The sequence below is a fragment of the Rhinolophus sinicus genome, chromosome 14 (assembly GCF_057876585.1).
Source record: "Rhinolophus sinicus isolate RSI-liver-muscle chromosome 14, RSI-T2T, whole genome shotgun sequence".
Classification (NCBI taxonomy): Eukaryota; Metazoa; Chordata; class Mammalia; order Chiroptera; family Rhinolophidae; genus Rhinolophus; species Rhinolophus sinicus.
In genome coordinates, this window is record NC_142514.1 from 108,180,858 (window position 1) to 108,205,048 (window position 24,191).

The following is a 24,191-nucleotide window of genomic DNA, read 5'->3' on the forward strand; positions in this document are numbered from 1 at the left end:
ATTGCACTATAATTATCTACTTGTTTATGTTCCCAGTAGACTGGGAAGCAGATAAACAAGCAGAGCTTTTCAAGACAGATGTAGCTGATTCATCTTTGCATTCTCAGTACCAAACAAGGACTCAGCATTTTACACTATAAATAGCTATTGATGGATCGACTAACAACATATGTTTGTTAAATCATTCAGTGAATGAACAAATATTGATGTCATATTGAATTATCTTCCTCGTATTAGAATTGCTAATGTAAGTCCTGAAGAACTTGGGTAACTTACAGACTTTTGCAATCACTAAGCTTCTTTTGGAATAAGATAACCATACAGTTCTCTATTCACTTATCTAACAACTATTTATTGAGTGCTATCTATATTCCAGGCACTCTCCCAAGTGTCATAAGTACCATATTCTAGACACTTGTATATAGCAGAGTACAAAAAAGGCTCCTCTTTTATAGAACTCAAATTCGAATAAATCATACAATAAGTAAAAATAATGCATCAGATGATGGAAAGAACTGTAATGGAAAATAAACTAGATAATGGAGATCATGAGTAAGTATGTAAGATGGGGGCTATTATTTGCAATTTTAAATATGGTGATCTGGAAGACTTCACTAAGAAGATGAGTAAAGCCTGGAAGGAGGTGAGGAAGAGAATCTTGAGGATATCTGGGAGAAATGCATTCCAAGAGGAGAGAAGAACAAATGTAAAGATTCTCAGCCAAGAGTAAGTTTAGAGTGTTCAAGTACATGACAGGAAGCAGGACAGTGTGGCCCTGTCAGAGTGAGCAAGGAGAAAAGTCAAGGAGATGAGGGGGGTGAGTTAAAAAGATAACTGGCTGATATGCTGAGCATAAACCTCAGTGGGGCAAGGGCAAAAGCAAGGAGACTAGCTAAGAAGCTATTTCAATACTTCAAACGAGAGTTGGGGGCTCAGACCAGTGTTGTGGCAGTGGAGGTGATACGAGATGGTTGGGTTTTGGATATAATTTGAAGGCACTGCTGAAACTATTTTTGACCAATTGGATGTGGATGTGAGAGAGTGGTTTGAAGGCTGATTCCAAGTCATTGTCCGGAGCAACTGGAAAGATGGCGTTACCATCAGTTGAGGTGGGAAATAATTTAAGCAGCAAAAGTTTAGGGGAAAAGATCAGGAGTTTGGTTTAAGACAAGTTAATTTTGTAATGCATGTTAGACATCCTAACATGAGTAAGCAATTAGATATAGAATACTGGGGAGGTCTAGGTTGGGGATATAGATGTGTTTTGAGAGCCCATTATATATAAAACATCATGCTTTATTCAGTAGAGTTATAAAAGAATTAAAAGACAAGCTCCATAGTTCAAAGAGTACCATATCATTATCTAACTGGTTACATATTTTACATTAGTACTAAAAACTAGTTGGATTGATTAATGTTTTAGAGGACTTTTGTTCATTTTTAAAAGCCTTTTTTAAAATATCTGGAAAAGCTAAAACAATTAACTTTACTTACTAAAGTTAGAAATTACTAGCAAGCACTTTATCATAATATAATGAGAATCACTAAATTTCCCCCAAATGCATCCTAGGTTGTTGAGCTCCCTGCAGCTACATGTGCATTTGCGTTCCCGTTCAAAAACTCCTCACTGAACCAAATAATCAAGCAAGAAAATAGAAGTAAAGCCAGTCTTAGTTGAGAGCAGAAGATAAGGAGAAGAATTTCCTGTCTCAGCAATTGGATAATTGACGGTTACTCAATTCATTAAATTTAGACAGTACTTGTTGATGAACTGTTCTAACTGCAAGTCTTGAAGACATCAGGGAAACACCCAGCAGAGGAATGCACCCAGAGGAATGATCTGCCCAGTATTGTGAGTGTAACTCTGGAAGATTCTTCAGGACTTTATAAACAGCAAATTGAGGCTGTAACAAGCACAGGCTCTGATCATTAGTGGTAGGGTTTCTCAAAGATCCAGGGGCCACTTGCACCAAAATCACCTGGGAGCTTTGTTAAAATGCACCAAGGAGTGAGGGGATGGTTCAATTCTTGGCCCCCTTTTAAGTCTACTGAGAAACAATCTCTGAAGATGAAGCAGAATTATCAACATTGCTAGAAAGCATTCCAGATGATTCTTATGCACACTAAAGGCTGAGAATTACTGACCTAATGACTATTTTGGAGTATAATATTTCAGAATGGTTAAACAGTATTTCTCATTATGAACTACTTATAAAGTTATCTAAATACTTGATTAACAGAGTTAATTTATCAAGAAATGGATTTTTGTAATGATCAAAAAAGATAGATGGACAAAAAACTGCTGAGTCAGTTTACCCATTTGCTAAAACATTTTACATTTGTTGAAACATCCTTTTATGTTTGCTATTTCCTATAACAGCTTTCAAGTATATATTCCTACCTAAGATCAGGTAATAACGAAGAGGTGAGAGAGCTGGGTGATGAAGTTTCCAGGGTACTCTATCTCTACTTAGGGCAGGAAAGAAACGAACCAGCAATATTCATTTTCATATATATATATGTGTAAATGGAGAGGTAGAATTGAACAACCCACAAAGCTAATTACTCACCAAAGTTATACACTAACCTATACAAAAATTTCATAGATTATAGATGACAGATTGATTGACAGCTAAGATAGTCAGAAATCTCTAATACATACACATTCCTTACAGACAGTGACATGTATACTCATATATAGGAACATGAATTTGCATGTCATGAGAGTCTTCTTCACTCAGAGATAAATATTAATGTGATCTACCAGAGTAACTAATAGCAGCCTTTGGGTGTAATTCAGGCTTGGTGCCAAGTCTGGTCTTAGACACTTAGAAGCTTGCCTAAGCAAGTATCTTAAACCTTTTCAAGGTTCATTGTCCTTGTCTGTAAAATGAGGTAATAATATAATAGGAGGTGTTATAAAGATTAAATGAGAAAATATATAGAAAATTGCTTAACACCAGCACATACTCAGCATTCAATAAATGTTAGCTATCATTATTAGTTACTAGAACTTTCTGATTGGCAGGCAGCGGAGAAGTATGTGGATGGCCAGGAAAGAGATGTGATATAAGTGGTTGAGAAGGCAACTACACTATAACCTTAACTTACTTTGTAGTATATTATTCCCATGATAAAGATAAATTCTTTCCCATGTGATAGTCAATGTACCTTCCCTCAATCTTCGCTGAAGCATTCTCAATTTCTTATACTTACAATCTGATATTTCTTAAAAATTCAAGTTTGAGAAACACATACTGAAAATCCCTACAATGTTTGTAAGCCAAAAAGCATAACAGAACATAAAAATGTGAGTGATGCTGAAGAGGTCAAATAGAAAATCAGCTGCTAAGCATATGTGCAAAAGGACCACAGAACTCATACTTAGTGATACATTATATGCTTTTTAAATTCAGTAATGCTACTTCGAAAATTTATTTCTGAACCTTTCAATGAAGTTTCACATGTTTACATCTTAACCATAATGGAACCCGAGGAAGATAGTTCACTCCCGATTATTTTTAATAAAACCTTCATCCTAGCTTTACCACGTGGCCCATAGGAGTTCCCCATGTTGTATGCTGTTCCATCTGGGTCATAATGAGGATGTGCAGTGGCTCCATTCACAGCGATGAATTTGCTCCAGTCTACCTGCAAATTTAAGACCATCAGAGACTTTTAAATTTCACTGGGAGGATCTCTGTACATGGGCAGATCTCTATTTAGAGGCAAAGATAGCAAAGATGTGTCAAATATCTTTAAAATAAGGTATGAAAACTACCTCTGAGAAATCAAAATCATTTTTCCTACTAAAAAAACAAAACAAAAAACTAACTCCCCTGCAAAAAAACCCAAAAACTCCACCACCACCAAACAAAAAATGGACAAAAATGATTATAGAATAAGGGTGATTCCTTTTTCCCCAAGATCACAGGAAAGTTCAAAAGAATAAGAATTAAGATTAAAATTCTGGTCCAAACTTTTATTTAATTTTTAATTAATGTGTTAAGTGAAAGCAGGATAGGTCTAGACAATCTCCAAATTCTACCTGTAACTAGGAAGATACATGAGCTGGCCAAAGTAAATCTATTCCATTTCTCCCTTACCCTAGACATCAGCTATTAGGACTAAGGAAGAAAAAGTCTAGAATTATGGAAAACCAAGCCAACAGGCCATTCTAATCAGGATAGAGTGTGCACAACGACCTGAATCAGTGGGTAGTTTTGTTGTTTGGTTAAGGCTCCAATTTCTTATTCAGATATCTACTACTGTAAAAAGTATTTCGAATGGAAAGAAATTTTAGGGTCCATTTTGTTAATTTTTTAACCCGTATTTTACCTTTTCTGTTTTTTCCAAGGTTTCAATGTCTACTTTATTCATAAAGTTGGTCTCGGAACTAACGTAGTAATCACCCTTGTACCGCACGTAATTGACACTGGTGTTGTCAGTCATTGCTGAAACCAAACCCCAGAGTTACTGAAATACCACAATCAGAGTGAGAAAGGAGTCTAAACATCCTCTCATACCAAAAAAAAAATCAATGTAAAAAAAATCAATTTCAAGATTTATATAGTCATATATCATAACAATTGAAATAGTCATCACTATCACCTGCAAAATTTTGGGCAAATAGCTGCTTACCAGGCAGCTCAAATTTTGACATGAAACGTTCAAAAACATTCCTGCATGGATCAGGGAGAGCCAGTGTGCCAAATTCCGAAATTACAATTCGATTATGAATACTGTTGGCATTATATGTATCACTCTGTAGAAATTTGCTCCTGTATGTCACTGTACCCTTCTCCATCATGAACTGGTGAAGCAAAGCCACTCCATCAAACCAGTGATTGTACCTTCAAACAAGAACAAAAATAGAGAAACAATTATTAGTAAGAAAGACATGACGTCGGGGGCCGGCCTGGTGGCTCAGGTGGTTAGAGCACCGTGCTCCCAACTCCGAAGGCTGCCGGTTTGATTCCCACATGGGCCAGTGGGCTCTCAACCACAAGGTTGCCAGTTCAATTCCTTGAGTCCCGCAAGGGATGGTGGGCTGTGCCCCCTGCAACTAGCAACGGCAACTGGACCTGGAGCTGAGCTGTGTCCTCCACAACTAAGACTGAAAGAACAACTTGACTTGGAGAAAAGTCCTGAAAGTGCACACTGTTCCCCAATAAAATCTTTAAAAAAAAAAAAAAAAGACATGACGTCAAAATGAGAGATTTCAAATATAGAGATAAGGAAATGGGATGGGTCCTGGCAAAACCTGATTAGACAGAGAACTTCAAATTAAGGGATGATAGCTTTTGAGTATATCCTGGAGTATAATAGGAAAACACAACTTATTGTATTTTTGCTGTGTATAATGCACTCCGGTGTATAATCCACACCCATGATTTTGGCCCAAACTTTGAGGGAAAAAATCTTTAGTTTTAATTTTTTAATTCAAATTTTTATTTGTTTACATTTAGGTAATTGTTTTTTGTATTATAAAGGAATTTTAGCATTTATTTTTTAATGTATTATAGTACAAGAAATTTTATGTAACAAATAATTACAAAACACAAGAACAGCTACAAGGTACAAAAAATTCTATGTATCAGTAACAAATTAACGATATTTACACATCATAGAAGGCCAAGAGCTCTTCGTTATCTTTGCAAGTGAGTCATAAGTTCAACAAAACTGATTATTGTATTCCAGGGTATTTGCATACGGATATTGTTATTGATTTCTAGAGTTACCCCTTTAATTCATAAGCATAAATAAAAGAATTCAAAACATTTATATAGATGTGGAATTAGTACTACCCATGTATTATGCGCGCTCTTAATTTTTCCCTCACAAATTTGGGCAAAAAAGTGCACATTATACACAGCAAAATATGGTACATTCTCCTGACCCTTAGCCCCTGTTGAAAACCTCACACTTCAGAGGGCTAAAGAAAAACCCTAAGCTGGTGACTCCTAAAGTAATTCAGATCTTTACCTTGACAAGGAGAAAATTCTGAGATGTCCTAAATTGAATTATAGCAGCTCAGAGGGTAAAAGAAAGAGACAAGAAGGAGTTAATCAGTTAACAACAGGGCAAAACCAACAAAAGACTGCTTACATTCCTGCATGTATGTTGGAACTTTGAATTAACTTCAGGTGGTTATTTCCACAATTATCTAAAAGAGACTAGCCAGGCACCACCGTATCCCAGAAGCCTCTACTTCTTGCTTACATATGAACTTTCCACAACAAATCCAAAGGAGCAAACACTTCTGCCTTACGGACTCTGTATCCAGAACTGACCCCCACCTTTCACCTCATCCTATGCACCTTATGTGTAAATCTGTAATCAATGTAAATTCTTTCAAAACAACTTACAACTTTCTTCCCCCTACTTGATGTATAAAAAAGCCCTTCAATTCCAGGACAGCAGACAGGTTTGTCTTTTCCACCCAGCTTGGTGGTTTAGACTTCACGCCCTGGGACTTCGTCTTTTTCTTGCTAGCAATGGTCCAATAAATCCTTTCTTTTAAAAAGGATTTCAGCCGTGGAAGTTAAGTTCTTTGTTTTATACCTTATAGTCAAGAGAATAGCATGAGGATATGGAACGCTTGACATTTCCGAAATTCAAATGGGTTCCTCAGATTTTATAAATAGTTATCTTCATATCTTATATGTATTACATTGTTCATTTACTTTAAAATTTTTCAAATTCATCAAAATTATGCAAAAGAAAGCAAATAAGATAACTGTCTTTACTGAGCAATCATTTTTGTCCATATGATTACATTAGAAATGAGTCAGTACGAGACCAACCAGCACTCAGACTTAAGGATTAAACACCTTCAGCAGGAAAGCCTGGAATTTTGAAACAGGAGTGTGAAACTGTGAGACCTGCATCTTAGATAGATCACTCCAGCCACAGCTTAAAATATGGGAGCATTCAGCTTTGGAGAAACCAATGAGACCAGGCAACAATTCAAGTGAGAAAAGATGAGAGCCTAGACTGGAGCAACACAGTTAGAAAAGGACAAATTTCAGAAACAAGTCAGAAGTGACTGATGGGATGTAGGCAGAGACAAAAAGACAGGTCTCAAAAGTGATACCCTAATGGATAATGATGCTTTAACCGAGATGGAGAAAACGTGAAACATAAGTATTGGAGAAAAGCAACTAATTCAGTTTTGAATAAGAGTCTGAACATCAGGGTAGAGATGTTCTACAGTCAGGTGGCAAAATACAGGTCTAGAGGACAAGAGACAGGGGTGGGGTAGAAGATGCATGCTTGAGAGCATCTATTTATGTGTGACAGGTATAGCCATAGATGCAAATGAGATAATAACTACCATCTTCTGAGCACTTACTACGTGCCAAGTACTGTGCTAAACACTTAACCACATTTTTTCACATACATACATACATATCCCCCCCCAACACTGATCATATAAAGAACTATTATTCCCACATTATACATGTGGAAAACAAGTTTCAGAGCAACATGCGCAGGGTCACAGGGCTGGTAAGTGGCAGAAGAAGGATCAGAACTCAATGCTGGCTCCAAAGCCTGGGTTTACAATATCTCCAAAAAGTAAGGTGAACTATAAGCAGTTATTTGGCAGGAAAGGGAGTGAGAAGAGGGCACTGAAGGGAAGGAAGAGAATCAAAATGTACTGAGTACCAATTTTTGTCCGTCACTGAAAGAGGTACATTATATGCCTTGCCTCCTTTAATCTTCATTCCCAATCATTAAAATCAGTATTATTGGCCCCATTTTCCATATGGGAAACCTTGCTTAAGATCATAGCACCGACAAGTGGTGAGACTGGAATTTGAACCGATTCCATCTTACTCCAAAGAATACATTATTTCTACTACACCACAGACAGCGTACAATGAGAGAAAAGAAGGGAATACTCAGGGCGGAGGATGGGATATATCAACATTAAAGGGACAAGTGAAGTGAAATGAGCAACAAAAAATTATTTTAGAACATGCAACCAGAGAGATAGAAAAATAATCAGGAGAAACTGTTATGTGGGAACCCAGGGATAAGAGAATCTTAAGATGGGTGGTCAGTAAGTTCAAATGCTGTACAACAAGGACTAAAAGGCCCATTTCATTTAATAATAAACAGGCTCTGGTGACTTTTTTGAGAACAGGTACTGTAGAGTGGTGGGATTAAAAGTCAGATGGCAGTGAACTGAGAAGACCTCAGAAAGTATAAAAACAGAAGCAGTGAGGGGAGGAGGAAGGGTATTAGCTGGAGAGGAAGATGGAATAGAAAATGAGGAGTTTTTAGAATGAGAGGACATTTGTAGGCCGAGATGAGGGTTTAGTGAAGAAACAGATAAAAGGGGAGGGGCGTGAATGATGCAGCAAGTTTCCTGAGGAGAGGAAGAGGGCCACTTCCTCCTCTGACAGTGAGGAGGCAGAAATAGGTATGCATGTGGGGATATTTGGAGGTGGAGAACAGGGAAATTTAAGGAGCCCAAATCCAATTGCCCCTCTATTCACTATGAAGTAGGCGGTTTACCTCCTGAGTGTGAAAGGAACTAGGAGAATGAAGAGAATGAAGGAGACTTCAGGAAAGGGACCCTGTGGGAGGCTGGAAAGAACACTGACTGCTAGAGATTTCCTGGGGGCACCATGGACTCAATAAGACTGGAAATCATAATTCTGTAATTAAATTAATCAGCAAAATTATGTGATTTCCTCTAGAAGTGCTCAGCAGGCCTGACCATGAGTGGAAGAAACCAAGAATGGGCTAATCTAGGACTGGAAGTGGTCAGAGGAGAAGCAGCAATCACCAGGGCAAAGGAAGTGAGTGAGGGTGGTGGGGAGAGTGTATTAGAAGTAATGGATGTGGAATCTGCACCAGGGAGAAGAAATTAAAGGACAGCAGATAAACTGAGAGGACAGAGAAGAGTAAGGAGAGGAGAACTTGATGCGATTGAGCGTAAGTTTAATAGGAACAGAGGAGCATGGAAATTGGGGTTTTCAACGGAGAGTAGTTTCTGAGTTCAAGATTTCAAGGGTAGGGCAACTCTGTGGAGTAAGTTCCAGGTATAGCCTCGGTATATGGCACTGTAGTGGCACAGAGGGGGACATTCATTGCAGTGAGATGGTCAAGGAACTGGGAGGCTCGACTATCTTCATCATGGATCCTGAAGTCATTCCAGGGAGTGGTGGATATTAAAATGCTGAGGATATTTGCTATTCTGCCCAGATTCATGTAATTTAAAAACTGATAAGGATGCCTTCAAAGAAATCATCGATAAAAAATAGGTGTAATTGAAGAAAGTACTTTGTCACGTCACTACTATGTCCGCTTGTTGACAGAGACCTATTAAATGGCATCTAACAAAGAGAACAGAGATTCACAACAGAGTGAGGCTATTCTTATCCCCAGGTTAAGGGTTACGCTGACTTTTCTCCACCCCTCCCTCTAAATCTAATCTGGGAATCCAACCGCTAACCTAAGTCTCAGTTTGTCTCTTCTTTGACCTGAAGATATCTGTACTTCTCACCCGAGAGGCAGGAAAGACCCGGTTCTTGCTACAGATGCCTACTACTGGCTCTGAAAAAAATTGATCTGAAGGAGAAAGCAGACACTCACGAGGATCAGCCACAGCACCCACTTCCCCCACAAAGATATTTGATCTTAAAAGAGGCTTCTAGTGCAAGCCTAGGCCCTGAGTCGCTCTACTGCTTAGTTTTAAAATTTACTAGAGGTACTTCTGTAGCAGATGAAATACCATATGCATTTTGGAAGAGACTGTTTTTCTCTGGGAATTGAACTAGTAGTTTTGTTTTGTTTTTCTCTTCCTCCTCCTCCTTTTTGCCTCATAATCTGTTTTTCAAATAACTTGTATGACATCCAGATATGTCAAATAGGGAAAAGTAGAACTTCTGTGGATAGGGGCAGGTTGGGGATTCATGGACAAGCTCACTCACCCTCTTTTTCTCTACCTCCAAGCCACTTCCCCAACTCCCCAGTCCCCCCCCCCCCCCCCCCCGCTGCAAACCCCACTCCAGGCATCTAAAGCAACTTCTGAAAGGGTTCTTGTAGCAGCTCTTAGGGTGGGGGGACCACTGCATTTTATTTCCTTTTAGCACTATCATTTTATAAGTCTATTGTTCAATGAAGATAAAATGTAACAGGGTCAGCAAATTAAAATATCTGGAATATTAAGAAATATATCTTGAACATACATCTAATTCTTGACTGTTTCCAACAACAGCTAGGAAAGCACAGTAGGACCATGATCAGATTCCCACCATGCCCACAGGAATGGTGTGGCTAACAGAAAATAGACTGGATGGTTACCAGGGACTTGGGGAAGGGAAGTATTGTTTAATGGGTACAGAGTTTCAGTTTTGCAAGATAAAAAGTGGATAGACAGTGGTCATGATAGCACATCAATGTTAGTGTACTTAATGTTATTGAACTGTATACTTAAAAATATTTAAGATGGTAAATTTTATGTTATGTGTACCGTGTTTCCCTAAAATAAGACCTAGCTGAACCAACAGTTCTAATGTATCTTTTGGAGCAAAAATTAATATAAGACCCAGTCTTATTTTAATGTAATATAAAATATAATATAATGTATACAATATAATATATTATATATAATATAAAATAATATAATACTGGGTCTTATTTTAGTATAAGACTGGGTCTCATATTAATTTTTGTTCCAAAAGATGCATTAGAGCTGATGGTCCGGCTAGGTCTTATTTTTGGGGTAACACGGTATTTTACCCCATTTTTTAAAAAAAGCCATGGTTCCTGGAATATCGTTTAGCCACTAAAACTAACTGTCATTCAGATTTCATAGCAACATCAATAAAAAGGCTGATGATAGTGTGACATTTTTTAACCAGGGCAAAAAATTTTGGTTAATATCCAAAATATATATATTAAAAAACTCTTATAATTCAACAGCAAAAAAACCCTAATCTGACTAGAAAATGGCAGAAGACCTGAATAGAAATTTTCCCAAAGAAGACATACAGATGGCCAAGAAGTACATGAAAAGATGCTCAACATCATTAATCATCAGGGAAATTCAAATCAAAATCATAATGAGGTACCACCTCACATCTGTTAGAATGGATAATGTCAAAAAGACAAGAAATAACAAGTGTTGGCAAGGATGTGGAGAAAAGAGAACCCTTGTGCACTGTTGGTAGGAATATAAGTTGGTGTAGCCACTATGGAAAACAGTGCAGAAGTGCCTCAAAAAATTAAAAACAGAACTACCATGTGATCTAGCCATTCCGTTTCTGGGTTGAATTTATCTGAAGAAAGTAAAAACACTAACTCAAAAAGATATATGCATCCTATGTTCACTGCAGCATTATTTACAATAGCCAAGATATGAAAACAAACTGTCCATCAATAGATGACTGGATAAAGAAAATGTGATATATATACACACACACATATATATACAATGGAATATTATTCAGCCATTAAAAAGGAGGAATTCTTGCCATTTGTGACAACATGGATGGACCTTGACATCATTATGCTAAATGAAATACGTAAGACAGAGGACAGAAAGATCATACCATATGATCTCACTTATATGTAGAATCTGTAACATAAATAAATAATTTGAAAAACCAAGCTCAGAGATACAGAGAACTTATTGGTGCTTGCAAAAGGAAGGAGAGACAAAATGGGTGAAGAGGGTCAGAAGGTATAAACTTCCATTTGTAAAATAAATAAGTCATGGGAATGTAATGTACAGCATTGTGACTATGGTTAAGGATGCTGTATTGCATGTTTGAAAGTTGCTAGGAGAGTAAAATCTTCATCACAAGAAAAAGAATTTTTTTGTAACTAGGTATGGTGTTGGATGCTAATAGACTTATTGTAGTGATAATTTCACAATATGTACAAATATCAAATCATTATATACCTGAAACTACATGGTACATGTCAATTATACTTCAATAAAAAAATTATAACTCAATAAAAAACATTTTTTTAAAAGATCTCTTTTGTCTGATTAGACACATATTATGTGTGTAATCATACATATAATATGATTATAATTATTTAAAACAAACCTATAGAAAAGAGAGGGAGACTAGCAGGGAATACACTAAAGTGCTAACAGAGGATGTGATACATACATTTCCCCTTTCTGTTCTATAATTCAAAAAGTTTCATATAGGTAAAACCTTAAAATGACAAAAAAAGTTTGTAATATTTAAAAATGTTTAAAGCAAAGCAGATTCCCTCCTAACCATAGGGGTTTCTTCATATCACTTTATGTCCCAATAGACACACAGAGAAATGATACACTAAAGAAGTTATTGAGGATACAGGAATGGCAGCAATGAAATGGTCTTCTTGAGTTCTCCTCCGGTACTTACCACAAACGGGACATCTATAACCCATCAAAGGACTCTCTGCTCATCACGCAGAACAGCTAAGAGACTCGTGCAAGGATTACTTGAAGGTGGGCAAACTGGGCGAGCAGGGGAAGAGGGAAGGGAGCAGAGTGGAGACGCGGACCACGGCTGTGGAGACACAGGGGATCTCAGGATGGAACAGAGACCACAAGAGCCAGGAGGTGGGCTCTTTCCCTGCATCCCACAGCTGATCCCTCCCGCCGAGGGGGCAGCATATCCAGTATTTGAGGCAGTAACCTCAGCTGATACCTCCAGCTGGGCCCTAGGTCGGACAAAGGATGTAAACACCATACCTGGGCCCCTTCCGCCCCTCCCAATCCTATCCCTGCCATTCTAGAGACTTAAACTGGCCCCTGAATTGAGGAGTAGTGTCAGATTACAGAGGAGCCTTAGTGCTCAGGATCTGGGAAGAACCGGCTGGCAGCTCTGACCCAGGGAAGAGGCTGAGAAGAGTGTGATATTACTGGATGGGGAGAGAGAAGACTCCTCCACCTCGAGCCCCCACCCTTTCTGGCTTGCCTAGGGCAAGGCAATTACAACTGCAGAGACACTCCCAGGGATCAGCAGTAGGCGGCAAATGCTGCTCCGGGCTTTCAGCAGCTCAGAAATCTCTCTCTCTCTCTCTCTCTCTCTCTCTCTCTCTCTCTCTCTCTCTCACACACACACACACATACACACACGAAGTGCCCTAAGACTCTCTCTCTCTCTCTCTCTCTCTCTCTCTCTCTCTCACACACACACACACACATACACACACACACACACACGGAAGAAGTGCCCTAAGACTCAGGAGAACTGGGCACAGGGCTGGTGGTGCTACTCAGCGAACATACATGCAGGCAAGAGCAGAAACTGCACTGACTTTGTAGAAACTACTATCCAGACCCCTCAGCCCCACGCATCTAAATCTGCAGTCCCAGGGTCACTCTGGGCACCAGGTGACCGGCTCTGCCTGCACAATATACAGAGGACTCTTTGGTACAGCAGAGAACAACCTGGAGATTACTTGGTGGGCTTAAGCCAAGACTGGTGCAGCTTTTTTTGTTTTGTTTTGTTTTTATATTTTTGATATTTTTGCCTGTGTTGAGTGTGGGTTATTGGTTGTTTTTATCTGTGAGTGTAATTTGTTTTTCTCTTTGTTGTTGTTGTTGTGCTTGGTGATTTGCCTTGTTCTGAAATTGCCCTACACCAGGGCCCAGCCCAAGAAGTACAAGATTCAACACACTCACAGGCCAACTCCAGACCAAACCAGAGTATTACCAGGTTTGACTTACAAGTGACACACCCAAAGGGAATTCTCTACAGGCACAATAGCCCATAGAGGCCAAACCTCATTTAAGTGGTCAACTCTCATGCAGCAGAACATCTGCTGTGGGCAGAGCCAAGTCTCACAACTAGTTAGCCTAGGAGTCAATCCCACCTACTGGCAAGCCAAAAGCAATTAAAGCTCTACTTTAACAGGACAATATACACAGCACAAGAGTCACCTTTGGAGCACACGCAGAGGAGAAGGAAGTGGTGAAAGTCAAATATAAAGGACACATACTAGATAAGATAACCCAGAAAGAACTAAGAACTCTAGGGGATCTACCTAATACATTGAAGCAAACACAGAGAGTCAGCCAGAATTGGGAAACAAAGAAACATGTCCCAAATGAAACAAGTTATTGAGGTTTTTTCCCATTTATTCACATATACTTATTGAGTGCTATTTAAGTGCAGGGCATTGTCTTAGATATTGGGGATATGGGGTGAACAAGTAAAAGTCTCTGCCCTCACGGACTTTCTAGTGGGTGAACACAGCTAATAAACAAACAAAAAAGTAGACATTGATAGTGGTGCAAATAATTAAAATATCTATTTTATTATGGGAAATACAATAAATAATAGCATTTTTATATTGGAAAACCAGGGAAGGCTCAAACGATGAGATTTGAGCTGACTGATAAAAATGAAAGATAAGAATCATTGAGAAGATAAAGAGAGCCAAAGCCAAGAGCCTGAGCAGAAATAAATGTGCCCACTTTGAGGAACTGAAAGAGCCATTGTGTCTGGGAAGTACTGCGTGAGGGAGTGGCATGAGGTGAAGACATTGCCCCTTCCTTCAGGAACTTGTGGTGAAATAGACACCACCGCTCCTGACACTTCTCTTTTGGCTTAAACCTTCAGAGGACTTCAAATTCATAATATTCTGCAGAGCAGAAATGTCAGAACTTTTTAAAATGAATTAAGTCTCCATTTTCCCCCCAAAAGACTACAGTTTCCTCTCCAAAGAGATTGCATGGCAATGTTAGCCTCAGAGAGGAAGCAGATATTGATGCATATTTCACAGAATTAGACCATGCTAAGAAATCCAAAGTGTTCTCCAAAAATCAAGGCTTACTTATCCTTCCCAAACTCGAATTTCCCAGGTCCAATTCGAAGTAGATAGCCATTGAGCCACTTAGGAAAATGTCCTCGGACTTTAGCAGAGATAATCTGAGGAGTCTCCTCCACCGTGGTTACTAGTGGCGCAATACATGGAAGATTCTCCCTCTTACTGAAGATCTCTTTTGTCTCAAGAGTGTTTTCCATGTATATCTTCAAAACTGTGAAGAGGAAATCAAAAGCACAAAATTTTCTCACCAGTCTTCTATAAACACTCCTATTTCTCCAATAATCTTGTCTACTGCTCTGGGAAACGTAAACCTATCACCAATATAGTCTCTAAATTCCGTTCTCTCCTTCCTCATTCTGAAGACCATTACTCTTTGGTTCTCCATTTTTGAACAACAATCCTTTTTGTATTCTTGCAGTACAAATCTACGTAAGCATTAACTCAGGACTTTAATTATTATTACCATTTTTCATAGTTGAATAATACTTGTCTTTTCATAAAATGGAATCTACATGCTAACCCTGGATGTGCTAATAGCAACCACATTGTTATCATAAAAAAAGACCACCATTCAATATAATCATAATTACATTGACCTCAGTACTTTATATATACCAGAACGTGATCCCAAAGATTCTATAGCAATTTATGGGACATTTAGTATGATCTACAATTTAATTTCTTCTATTTTAATGGCATATACATGAATGTACATGGTATTTTCTAGGAGAAGGGTATCAAATTATAAAGTGATATCTGGTCTAAAATAACCTGAAGTTTAAAAGTCACAAGAAAAAAACATTATTATATTTAAAAAGCTGAAAATTGTCCCTATTATTTCATATTTATTTAATGTTCACAAGCAGTAATGCCTAACACAGACAGGCAGTCAAATATATAACTTTTAACAGTGATATAGCACTCTAAGCTAGAAGAACTAACACATAGGGACACTATTCTTCTGAAGAAGTGAGATTTGCATGCTCTTAGCAAAATATTTTAAAGTCTTATAGCTATTATCCCATTTCTTTCAAATTTTTCAAAAATTTAGTTTAAACTCCATGAGAACTTCTACTTTCCTATATGTAACAGTTTAGTCAAACACAATTATTTCCTGATTTCCCAAATAAAACATTTTTACCCTGAATGCCCTCCCCACTAATTTATCCCCAAGGAAATTTTATCTATTGTTCAAAGTCTATCTCAAATACTACTTCCTTTAAAAAGCAACACGGGCCTCAAAGAGGTTTCTGGTATACCATGGCCACAATAATTGGAGCCTAGCAAGTCATAGGAATGGTGGCAGTGAGATGAGCTTCTTGAGTTCTCTGGAACTTACCACACATTGAACATCTACAACCCGTCAAAGAACTCTGCTCATCACACAGAACAGCTAAAAACCTGAAGGTGGGCAAACCAGGTGAGCAGGGGACAAGGGGAGGGAGCAGTGTGGAGACATGGCCTACATCTGTGGCTGTGGGAATGCAGGGGCCCCAGGACACAGACCAGAGATCACAAGAGACTGGCTCTGGGCTCTTTCCCTGAGTCCCACAGCTGATCTCTCCTGCCAAGAGAGCAGCTTATCCAGCATTTGAGGCCGTCTCCTCAGCTGAGATCTCCAGCTGGGCCCTAGGTCGAGTAAAGACAAAAACAAACGCCATACCTGGGCCCCTCCCCCCACTATCCCACAGCAATCCTTCCCCCTACCTTTCCAGAGTCTCAAACTGGTACCTGAATTGAGGAGTAGTATCAGATTACAGAGGAGCCTTAGCGCCCAGGATCTGGGAAGACCCAGTTTGCAGCTCTGAACTAGTGAAGAAGTTGGGCGGGGTGACAGAAGACTCCTCCCTCCCCACCCCCAGGTTCTGGCCTGTTCAAGGCAGGGCAATTACAGCTGTGGAGACACACAGGGGTCAGCAGGTGGCAGAGGCAGCTCTCGGCTTTCAGCAGCTCAGATATCTTACACCTTCCATACACCCCGACAGAAGAAAGTGCCCAAAGACTCAGGAGACCTGGGCACAGGGAATAAGCCCACCTCCCAGTGGCTGGCTATGGTGCTATCAGTGCGTGTTTGCGCAGGTGAGAGCAGAAACTGCACTCACTTTGTAAAAACTACAAACCACGTGCCATAGCCCCACTCATCTAGAACTGCAATGCCAGGGACACTCTGTACACCAGGTGGCCGGTTCTGCCTCCACAAGACGCAGAGGAGTCTGTACAGCAGAGGACAACCTGGAGAGAGCTTGGTGAGCTTAAGCCAAGATTGGCGCTGCTTTTTTTTTTTTAAGTGTTACTATCATTTTTAGCATATATATGTATACGTGGGGACAGAGCCAGGAGTGCAGTTTCCAGGCTCTCGGCCTCACATGGAAAGGTGCTGGCTCAGGTAATAAATGGCCATCAACTGTGATGGGATGGCCATCAGCTGTGGCTAGTTGGTCGTCAGCTGTAACCAGTGAGCTATTGGCACTAATATAACGGCCATGGCTACACTAGCAGAAAATGGGGGCTAGCAAGAAGATGGTGGCTGAGCCTGCAAGCGGCACAGTGAGGGTTGCGAACAGTGTGGCTCCTGCTTCCTATGTCTCCAACCCAGCCACCAGTGAGAGTATACTGGTATGACTCCCCTACCTATGGCTCCGTGGGTGTTCCTTTTTGGCCTCACCATATCCTGCGTTCTTATGTGGGGAGCGGGAGCTGAGACCCTGCATAACAGTATATGTATACATATATATATTTTTTCCCCCCTTCTTTCTCTCTTTTTTTCTTTTCCTTGCCCTACTTTTCCTCCCTTTCCATTTTTCTATATTTATTTTTTTTTGGTGTTGCTATTTTTTGTTTTGTTTCTTTAGTTTTATTTGTTTGTTTTTTGTAGTGTTGATATTTTTGCCTGTGTTGAGTTTTGGTTATTGGCTGTTTTTACATGTGAGTGTATGTGGTTTTTTCTTTGTTGTTGAGCTTGGTGATTTGCTTTATTCTGAAATTGCCCTACACCAGGGCCCAGCCCAAGAGGCACAAGATTCAACATACCCAGAGGCCAACTCCAGACCAAACCAGTGTGTTACCAGGTTTGACCTACAAGTGACACATCCAGAGGGAATTCTCTACTGGCATAAGAGCCCATAGAGGCCAAGCCTCATTTAAGTGGTCAACCATCACACAGCAGCTCATCCATTGTGGGCAGAGCCAAGTCTCACAATTAGTCAGCCAGGAGTCAATCCCACCTACTGACAAGCCAAAAGCAATTAAAGCTCAACTTTAACAGGACAATATACACAACACAAGGTTCCCCTCTGGAGCACACACACAGGAGAATAAGGAAGTGGTGTAAGTCAAATATAAAGGACACATACTACATAAGACCACCCAGCAAAGACTGAGAACCCTCGGGGATCTACCTAATACATTGAAGCAAACACAGACAGTCAGCCAGATTGGGGAAACAAAGAAACATGTCCCAAATAAAAGAACAGAAGAAACCTCCAGAATTGTAACCAAATGAAATAGAGGTAACCAACCTATCAGAGACAGAGTTTAGAATACTGATGATAAGAATCTTCAAGGAGCTTAGCGATGACATAGTGAAGGATAGAGAAATCATAAAGAACAACCAGTTAGAACTAAAGAATACAGTAACTGAAATAAAGAAAACACTTGAAGGAATTACCAGCAGGTTAGATGAGACAGAGGATCGAATCAGCGATTTAGAAGACAACTTAGCAGAGATCACTCAAGCAAAACAACAAAAAGAAAAAAGAATAAAAAACAATGGAAATGGTTCAAGAGATCTGTGGGATAACATCAAGCACAACACCATGCGCATTACAGGAATACCAGAAGGTGAAGAGAGGGAGCAAGGGATTGAGAACATAGTTGCAGTAATAATGTCTGAAAACTTCCCTAACCTGGTGAAGACAATCAACGTACAAGCCCCGGAAGTGCAGAGAGTTCCAACCAAGAGGAACCCAAACAGGTCCACACCAAGACACATTACAGTTAAAATGGCAAAGGTTAAAGACAAAGAGAGAATCCTAAAAGCAGCAAGAGAAAGACAGCGAGTTACATATGAGGGAACTCCTATAAGACTATCAAATGACTTATCTACAGAAACATTGCAGGCCAGAAGAGAGTGGCAGGATGTATTCAAAGTGATGAAAAACAAAGGCCTACAACCTAGATTGCTTTATCCAGCAAGGCTATCATTTAAAATTGAAGGAGAGATAAAGAGCTTCCCAGAAAAGAATAATCTAAAAGAATTCATTATCACCAAGTCAGCAATGCAAGAAATATTAAAAGGGCTTCTGTAAACAGAAGAAAGATGAAAACAATCTAACTAATGAAGACCAGAAATACAAATAACAAAATGGCAATAACTATGTACCTATCAATAATCACTTTAAATGTAAATGGATTATATGCTCCAATCAAAAGACATAGAGTGGCTGAGTAGGTAAGAAAACAAGACCCTTGCATATGCTGTAAACAAGAGACTCACCTCAGATCAAAAGACACATACAGGCTGAAAGTGAAGGGTTGTAATAAGATATTTCATGCAAATGGAAATGAGAAAAAAGCTGCAGTAGCAATACTTATGTCTGACAATTGACTTTAAAATATACAATATAGAAGAATATTCTATATTCTTCTAAAATATATTCTAAAATATAGAATATATTAAAAGAAAGAGATGGGCACTACATAATAATAAAGGGGTCGATCCAACAAGAGGACATAACTCTAGTAAACATCTATGCACCCAACATAGGAGCACCTAAATGTATAAAACAGATATTGACTGACATAAAGACAGAGATCAACAGTAACACTATCATAGTTGGGGACTTCAACACACCACTAACAACAAGGGATAGGTCCTCCAGATGGAAAATAAACATGGAAACAGCAGCCTTAAATGACACATTAGACCAGTTCGATTTAATCAATATTTTTAGAGCATTTCACCCCAAAGCTACAGAATATACATTCTTCTTGAGTGCACATGGAACATTTTCCAAGATAGACCACATGTTAGGCCACAAAACAAGTCTCAATAAATTTAAGAAAATTGAAATCATATCAAGTGTCTTTGACTACAGTGCTATGAAATTAGAAATCAATTACAAGAAAAAACTGGAAGTAACACAAATACATGGAGGCTAAATAACATGTTACTAAATAATGAATGGGTCAACAATGAGATCAAGGAAGAAATCAAAAGATACTTCAAGACAAACGAAAATGAAAACACAATGACCCAAAGTCTATGAGATGCAGCGAAAGCAATCCTAAGAGGGAAATTCATAACAACTCAGGTCTACCTAAAGAAACAAGAAAAATCAGAAATCAACAGTTTATCCTCATACTTAAGGGATCTGGAAAAAGAACAGCAAAATAAGCCCAAAGGGAGTACAAGGAAGGAGATAATAAAGATAAGAGTGGAAATAAATGAAATAGAAACCAGGAAAATGATATAAAAGATCAACGAATCTAAGACTTGGTTTTTAGAGAAGATAAAATCGACAAACCTTTAGCCAGACTCATCAAAAACAAGAGAGAGAGGACCCAAATTAATAAAATCAGAAATGAAAGAGAAGTGACAACAGACACCACAGAAATACAAAACATTTTAAGAAATTAATATGAACTACATGCCAACAAATTAGACAATCTGGAAGAAAGGGATAATTTTCTAGAAGCATACAACCTTCCAAGGCTAACTCAAGAAGAAATGGAAAACCTGAATAGACTGATTACTACCAGGAAAATTGAATCAGTAATCAACAAGCTCCCAATAAAAGAAAAAGCCCTGGACCAGATGGCTTTACAGGTGAATTTTACAAAACATTCAAAAGAGAATTATCACCTATTCTCCTCAAACTCCAAAAAATCCAGGAGGGAAGGCTCTGAAACACTTTTTACGAGGCCACTATCACCCTGATCCCAAAATCAGACGAAGACATTACAAAAAAAGAAAACCACAGGCCAATATTCCTAATGAACATAGATGCAAAAATCCTCAACAAAATATTAGCAAACAGAATTCAGCAATACATTAAAAAGTCATACACCATGATCAAGTGGGATTCATTTCTGGTATGCAAGGTTTGTTCAACTGCCACAAATTAATTAATGTGATACACCACATTAACCAAATGAAAAATAAAAATCATATGATCATATCAAGATGCAGAAAAAGCATTTGACAAAATCCAGCAGCCATTTATGATAAAAACTCTTAAGAAAGTGGGACTAGAGGGACCATATCTCAACATAATAAAGGCCATATGTGATAAACCCACAGCTAACATCATACTCAATGGGGAAAAGCTAAAACCATTCCCCTTAAGATCAGGAACAAGGCAAGGTTGCCCACTTTCACCACTTCTATTCAACATAGTGCTGGAAGTTCTAGCCACAGCAATCAGACAAGAAAAAGAAATAAAAGGCATCCAAATCGGTAAGGAGTGAAATTGTCATTATATGTAGATGACATGGTACTATATACAGAGAACCTGAAAGACTCCACCAAAAAGCTATTACAACTGATAAATGAATTTAGTAAACTAGCAGGATACAAAATTAATATTCAGAAATCAGTTGCATTTGTATATACCAATAATAAACTATCAGAAGGAGAAATTAAGAAAACAGTCCCATTTACAATTGCTTCAAAGACTATAAAATACTAGGAATAAATTTAACCAAAGAAGTAAAAGACCTGTACTCAGAAAATTATAAGACACTGAGGAGAGAAATTAAAGAAGATACAAATAGATGGAAACACATACCATGCTCATGAATAGGAAGAATTAATATATTTAAAATGTCCATACTGCCTAAGGCAATATACAGATTTAATGCAATTCCTATCAAACTACCAAGGACATTTTTTCACAGAAACAGAACATATAATCCTAAAATTTATATGGAACCATAAAAGACCCTGGATAGCCTCGGCAATCTTGAGAAATAAGAACAAAGTGGGAAGTATCACGATACCTGAAATCAAATTATACTACAAGGCTGTAGTAATCAAAATAGCATCATACTGGCATAAAAAACAGACACATAGATCAATGGAACAGAATAGAGAGCCCAGAAATAAATCCATGCCTATATGGTCATTTAATCTGTGACAGTGGAAGCAAGAATTTACATTGGGATAAAACAGTCTATTCAATAAATGGTGTGGGGAAACCTGGACAGACACATGCAAAAAAATGAAGCTGGACCATCTCCTTACATCACATACAAAAATAAATTCAAAATGGATTAAAGACTTAAATATGAGATCTGAAACCATAAAACTCCTAGAAGAAAATATAGGAAGAAATTTTGCAGAAATTACCCTTAGTGATATTTTTACTGATATATTCCTTCAGGCAAGGGAAGTAAGAAAAAATACACATATGGGATTACATCAAACTAAAAGTTTTTTCACAGCAAAGGAAACCATCAATAAAACAAAAAGGCATCCTACTGAATGGGAGAAGATATCTGTCAATGATATATCTCATAAGTGGTTAATATTCAAAATTTATTAAAAACTCATTCAAGTTAACACCAAAAAAATAAACAACCCAATTGAAAAATGGGCAGAGGACATGAAGAGACATTTTTCTAAAGAGGACATACAGATGGTAAACAGATATATGAAAAAATGCTCAACCTCACTAATCATTAGAGAAATTCGAAAAAAAAACCAAAACACACGAGATACCACCCCACCCCAGGCAAAATTGCTATCATCAATAAATCAACAAACAAATGCTGGCAAGGATGTGGAGAAAAGGGATCCCTCGTGCACTGCTGGTGGATTGCAGATTGGTGCAGCCACTATGGAAATCAGTATGGAGATAAAAAACTGGAAATGGAATTACCTTATGACCCAGCAATTCCACTCCTAGGTATCTATCCAGAGAAATCCAAAACACTAATTCAAAAAAATTTATGCACCCCTATCTTTATTGCAGCACTATTCACAATAGCCAAGATATGGAAACAACTGAAATGCCCATCAGTAGACGACTGGATCAAGAAACTGTGGTACATTTATACATTGGAGTATTACTTGGCCATAAAGAAGAATGAAATCTTACCATTTGCAACGATATGGACAGAACTAGAGAACTTTATGCTAAGTGAAATAAGTTAGATGGAGAAAGACAAATACCATATGATCTCACTTATATGTGGAATCTAAAGAATAGAATAAATGAACAAACTAGTTAGAAACAAGTCTCAGAGATATAGAGGAAAAACTGAGGGTTGCTAGATGGGAGGGAGGTGGGGATGAGGGAGAAAGTGAGAAGATTAGAAAGCACAATCGCTAACCACAAGATTGCCATGGGGATACAAAAGTTAATTTGGGGAATATAATCAACAATGTTGTAAAGATTTTGTAGGGTATCTGATGGACACTTATCTTATTAGGGAGACCACTTCAGGGATGGTGTAGATACCTGATCACTGCACTGTACACCTGAAGCTGAAGCTGAATAATAATGAATGTCAACTATAATTTGTGTGTGTGTATGTATATATGTGTATATACATATAGTCACAAGAAGTGGAGTTCAGCATAAGGAATAGAGACAGTAGAAATGTAATGGCTGTATGCGATGTCAGAGGAGTAGTAGATTGGGGGAGGTGGGTTATCACTTTGTGAGGGGTATAAATATCTATTACATGGTTTTGTACACCTGAAACTAATAATATAAATAAATAAATAAATAAATAAATAAATAAATAAATAAATAAATAAATAAAAGCAACACAGTGTGATACTTCGAAGTGTGGACCCAGGCTCTGCCAGTCTCCAGAATCCTTGCTTTCAAATCTTGGCCTACCATTTTCCAAATAAATAGCCTTGAATAAGACAATCAAACTTTGTGCTGTTCTTTTCTTTCTAAGATGGGGATAATATTATAATAATTCTTATTACTTCTAAGGCTATAAATAATAAATGAATTAGGCTATGTGAAGTTTTTAGAAATTGTAAATATTTAAAAACCGTTAGCTATTATTCATGTAGTTTTTAATGATCAATCCAACAACATGTAATATCTTCTTTCTTTGAATTATTCATTCAACAAAGTGTTAGGCAGTGGTAAAGGATAAAAAGTATTAGAACCCTGATGTAAAGGAACTCACTGCCTAGTAAACAGACATACAAGCAGATCATTTACACTGTAATCAGTGTTTTGTTTGAGCATTATTTCTCAAAATACGGTCTGAGGACTACTTGAAACACAAATACCTGGTGCTATGAGGCACAGCCCCTTCCTCAGTGCTTTGAGACCCCCCGATCGGGCGCCGTTTTTTGCCTTTCCTCCCTACAGTGGGGTCCGGCTGTGGATGGTGGTTGCATCCCCATCGGGAGGCCACTGGTCAGA

At 38.3% G+C, this 24,191-nt stretch overlaps 1 protein-coding gene across 3 annotated transcripts in view; it reads right to left on the reverse strand.

Moving 5' to 3' along the window:
* Window positions 1-17,537, reverse strand: part of BCO2 (beta-carotene oxygenase 2) — a 28,660-nt gene extending 11,123 nt beyond the window's left edge. For 2 of the 3 annotated variants that reach the window (XM_074335495.2, XM_019715252.3), the window contains exons 1-4: window positions 14,803-17,537; window positions 4,642-4,853; window positions 4,339-4,454; window positions 3,549-3,651 (exon numbers count right to left, since the gene is read on the reverse strand). In XM_074335495.2, the coding sequence (XP_074191596.2) occupies window positions 3,549-3,651; window positions 4,339-4,454; window positions 4,642-4,853; window positions 14,803-14,993 (622 nt within the window). In that variant the 5' untranslated portion in view covers window positions 14,994-17,537. Of the gene's footprint in view, window positions 1-3,548; window positions 3,652-4,338; window positions 4,455-4,611; window positions 4,854-14,802 lie in introns of all 3 variants that reach the window. The other variant, XM_074335496.2, reaches the window with a different exon arrangement.
* Between the last annotated feature and the right edge of the window lie 6,654 nt (window positions 17,538-24,191).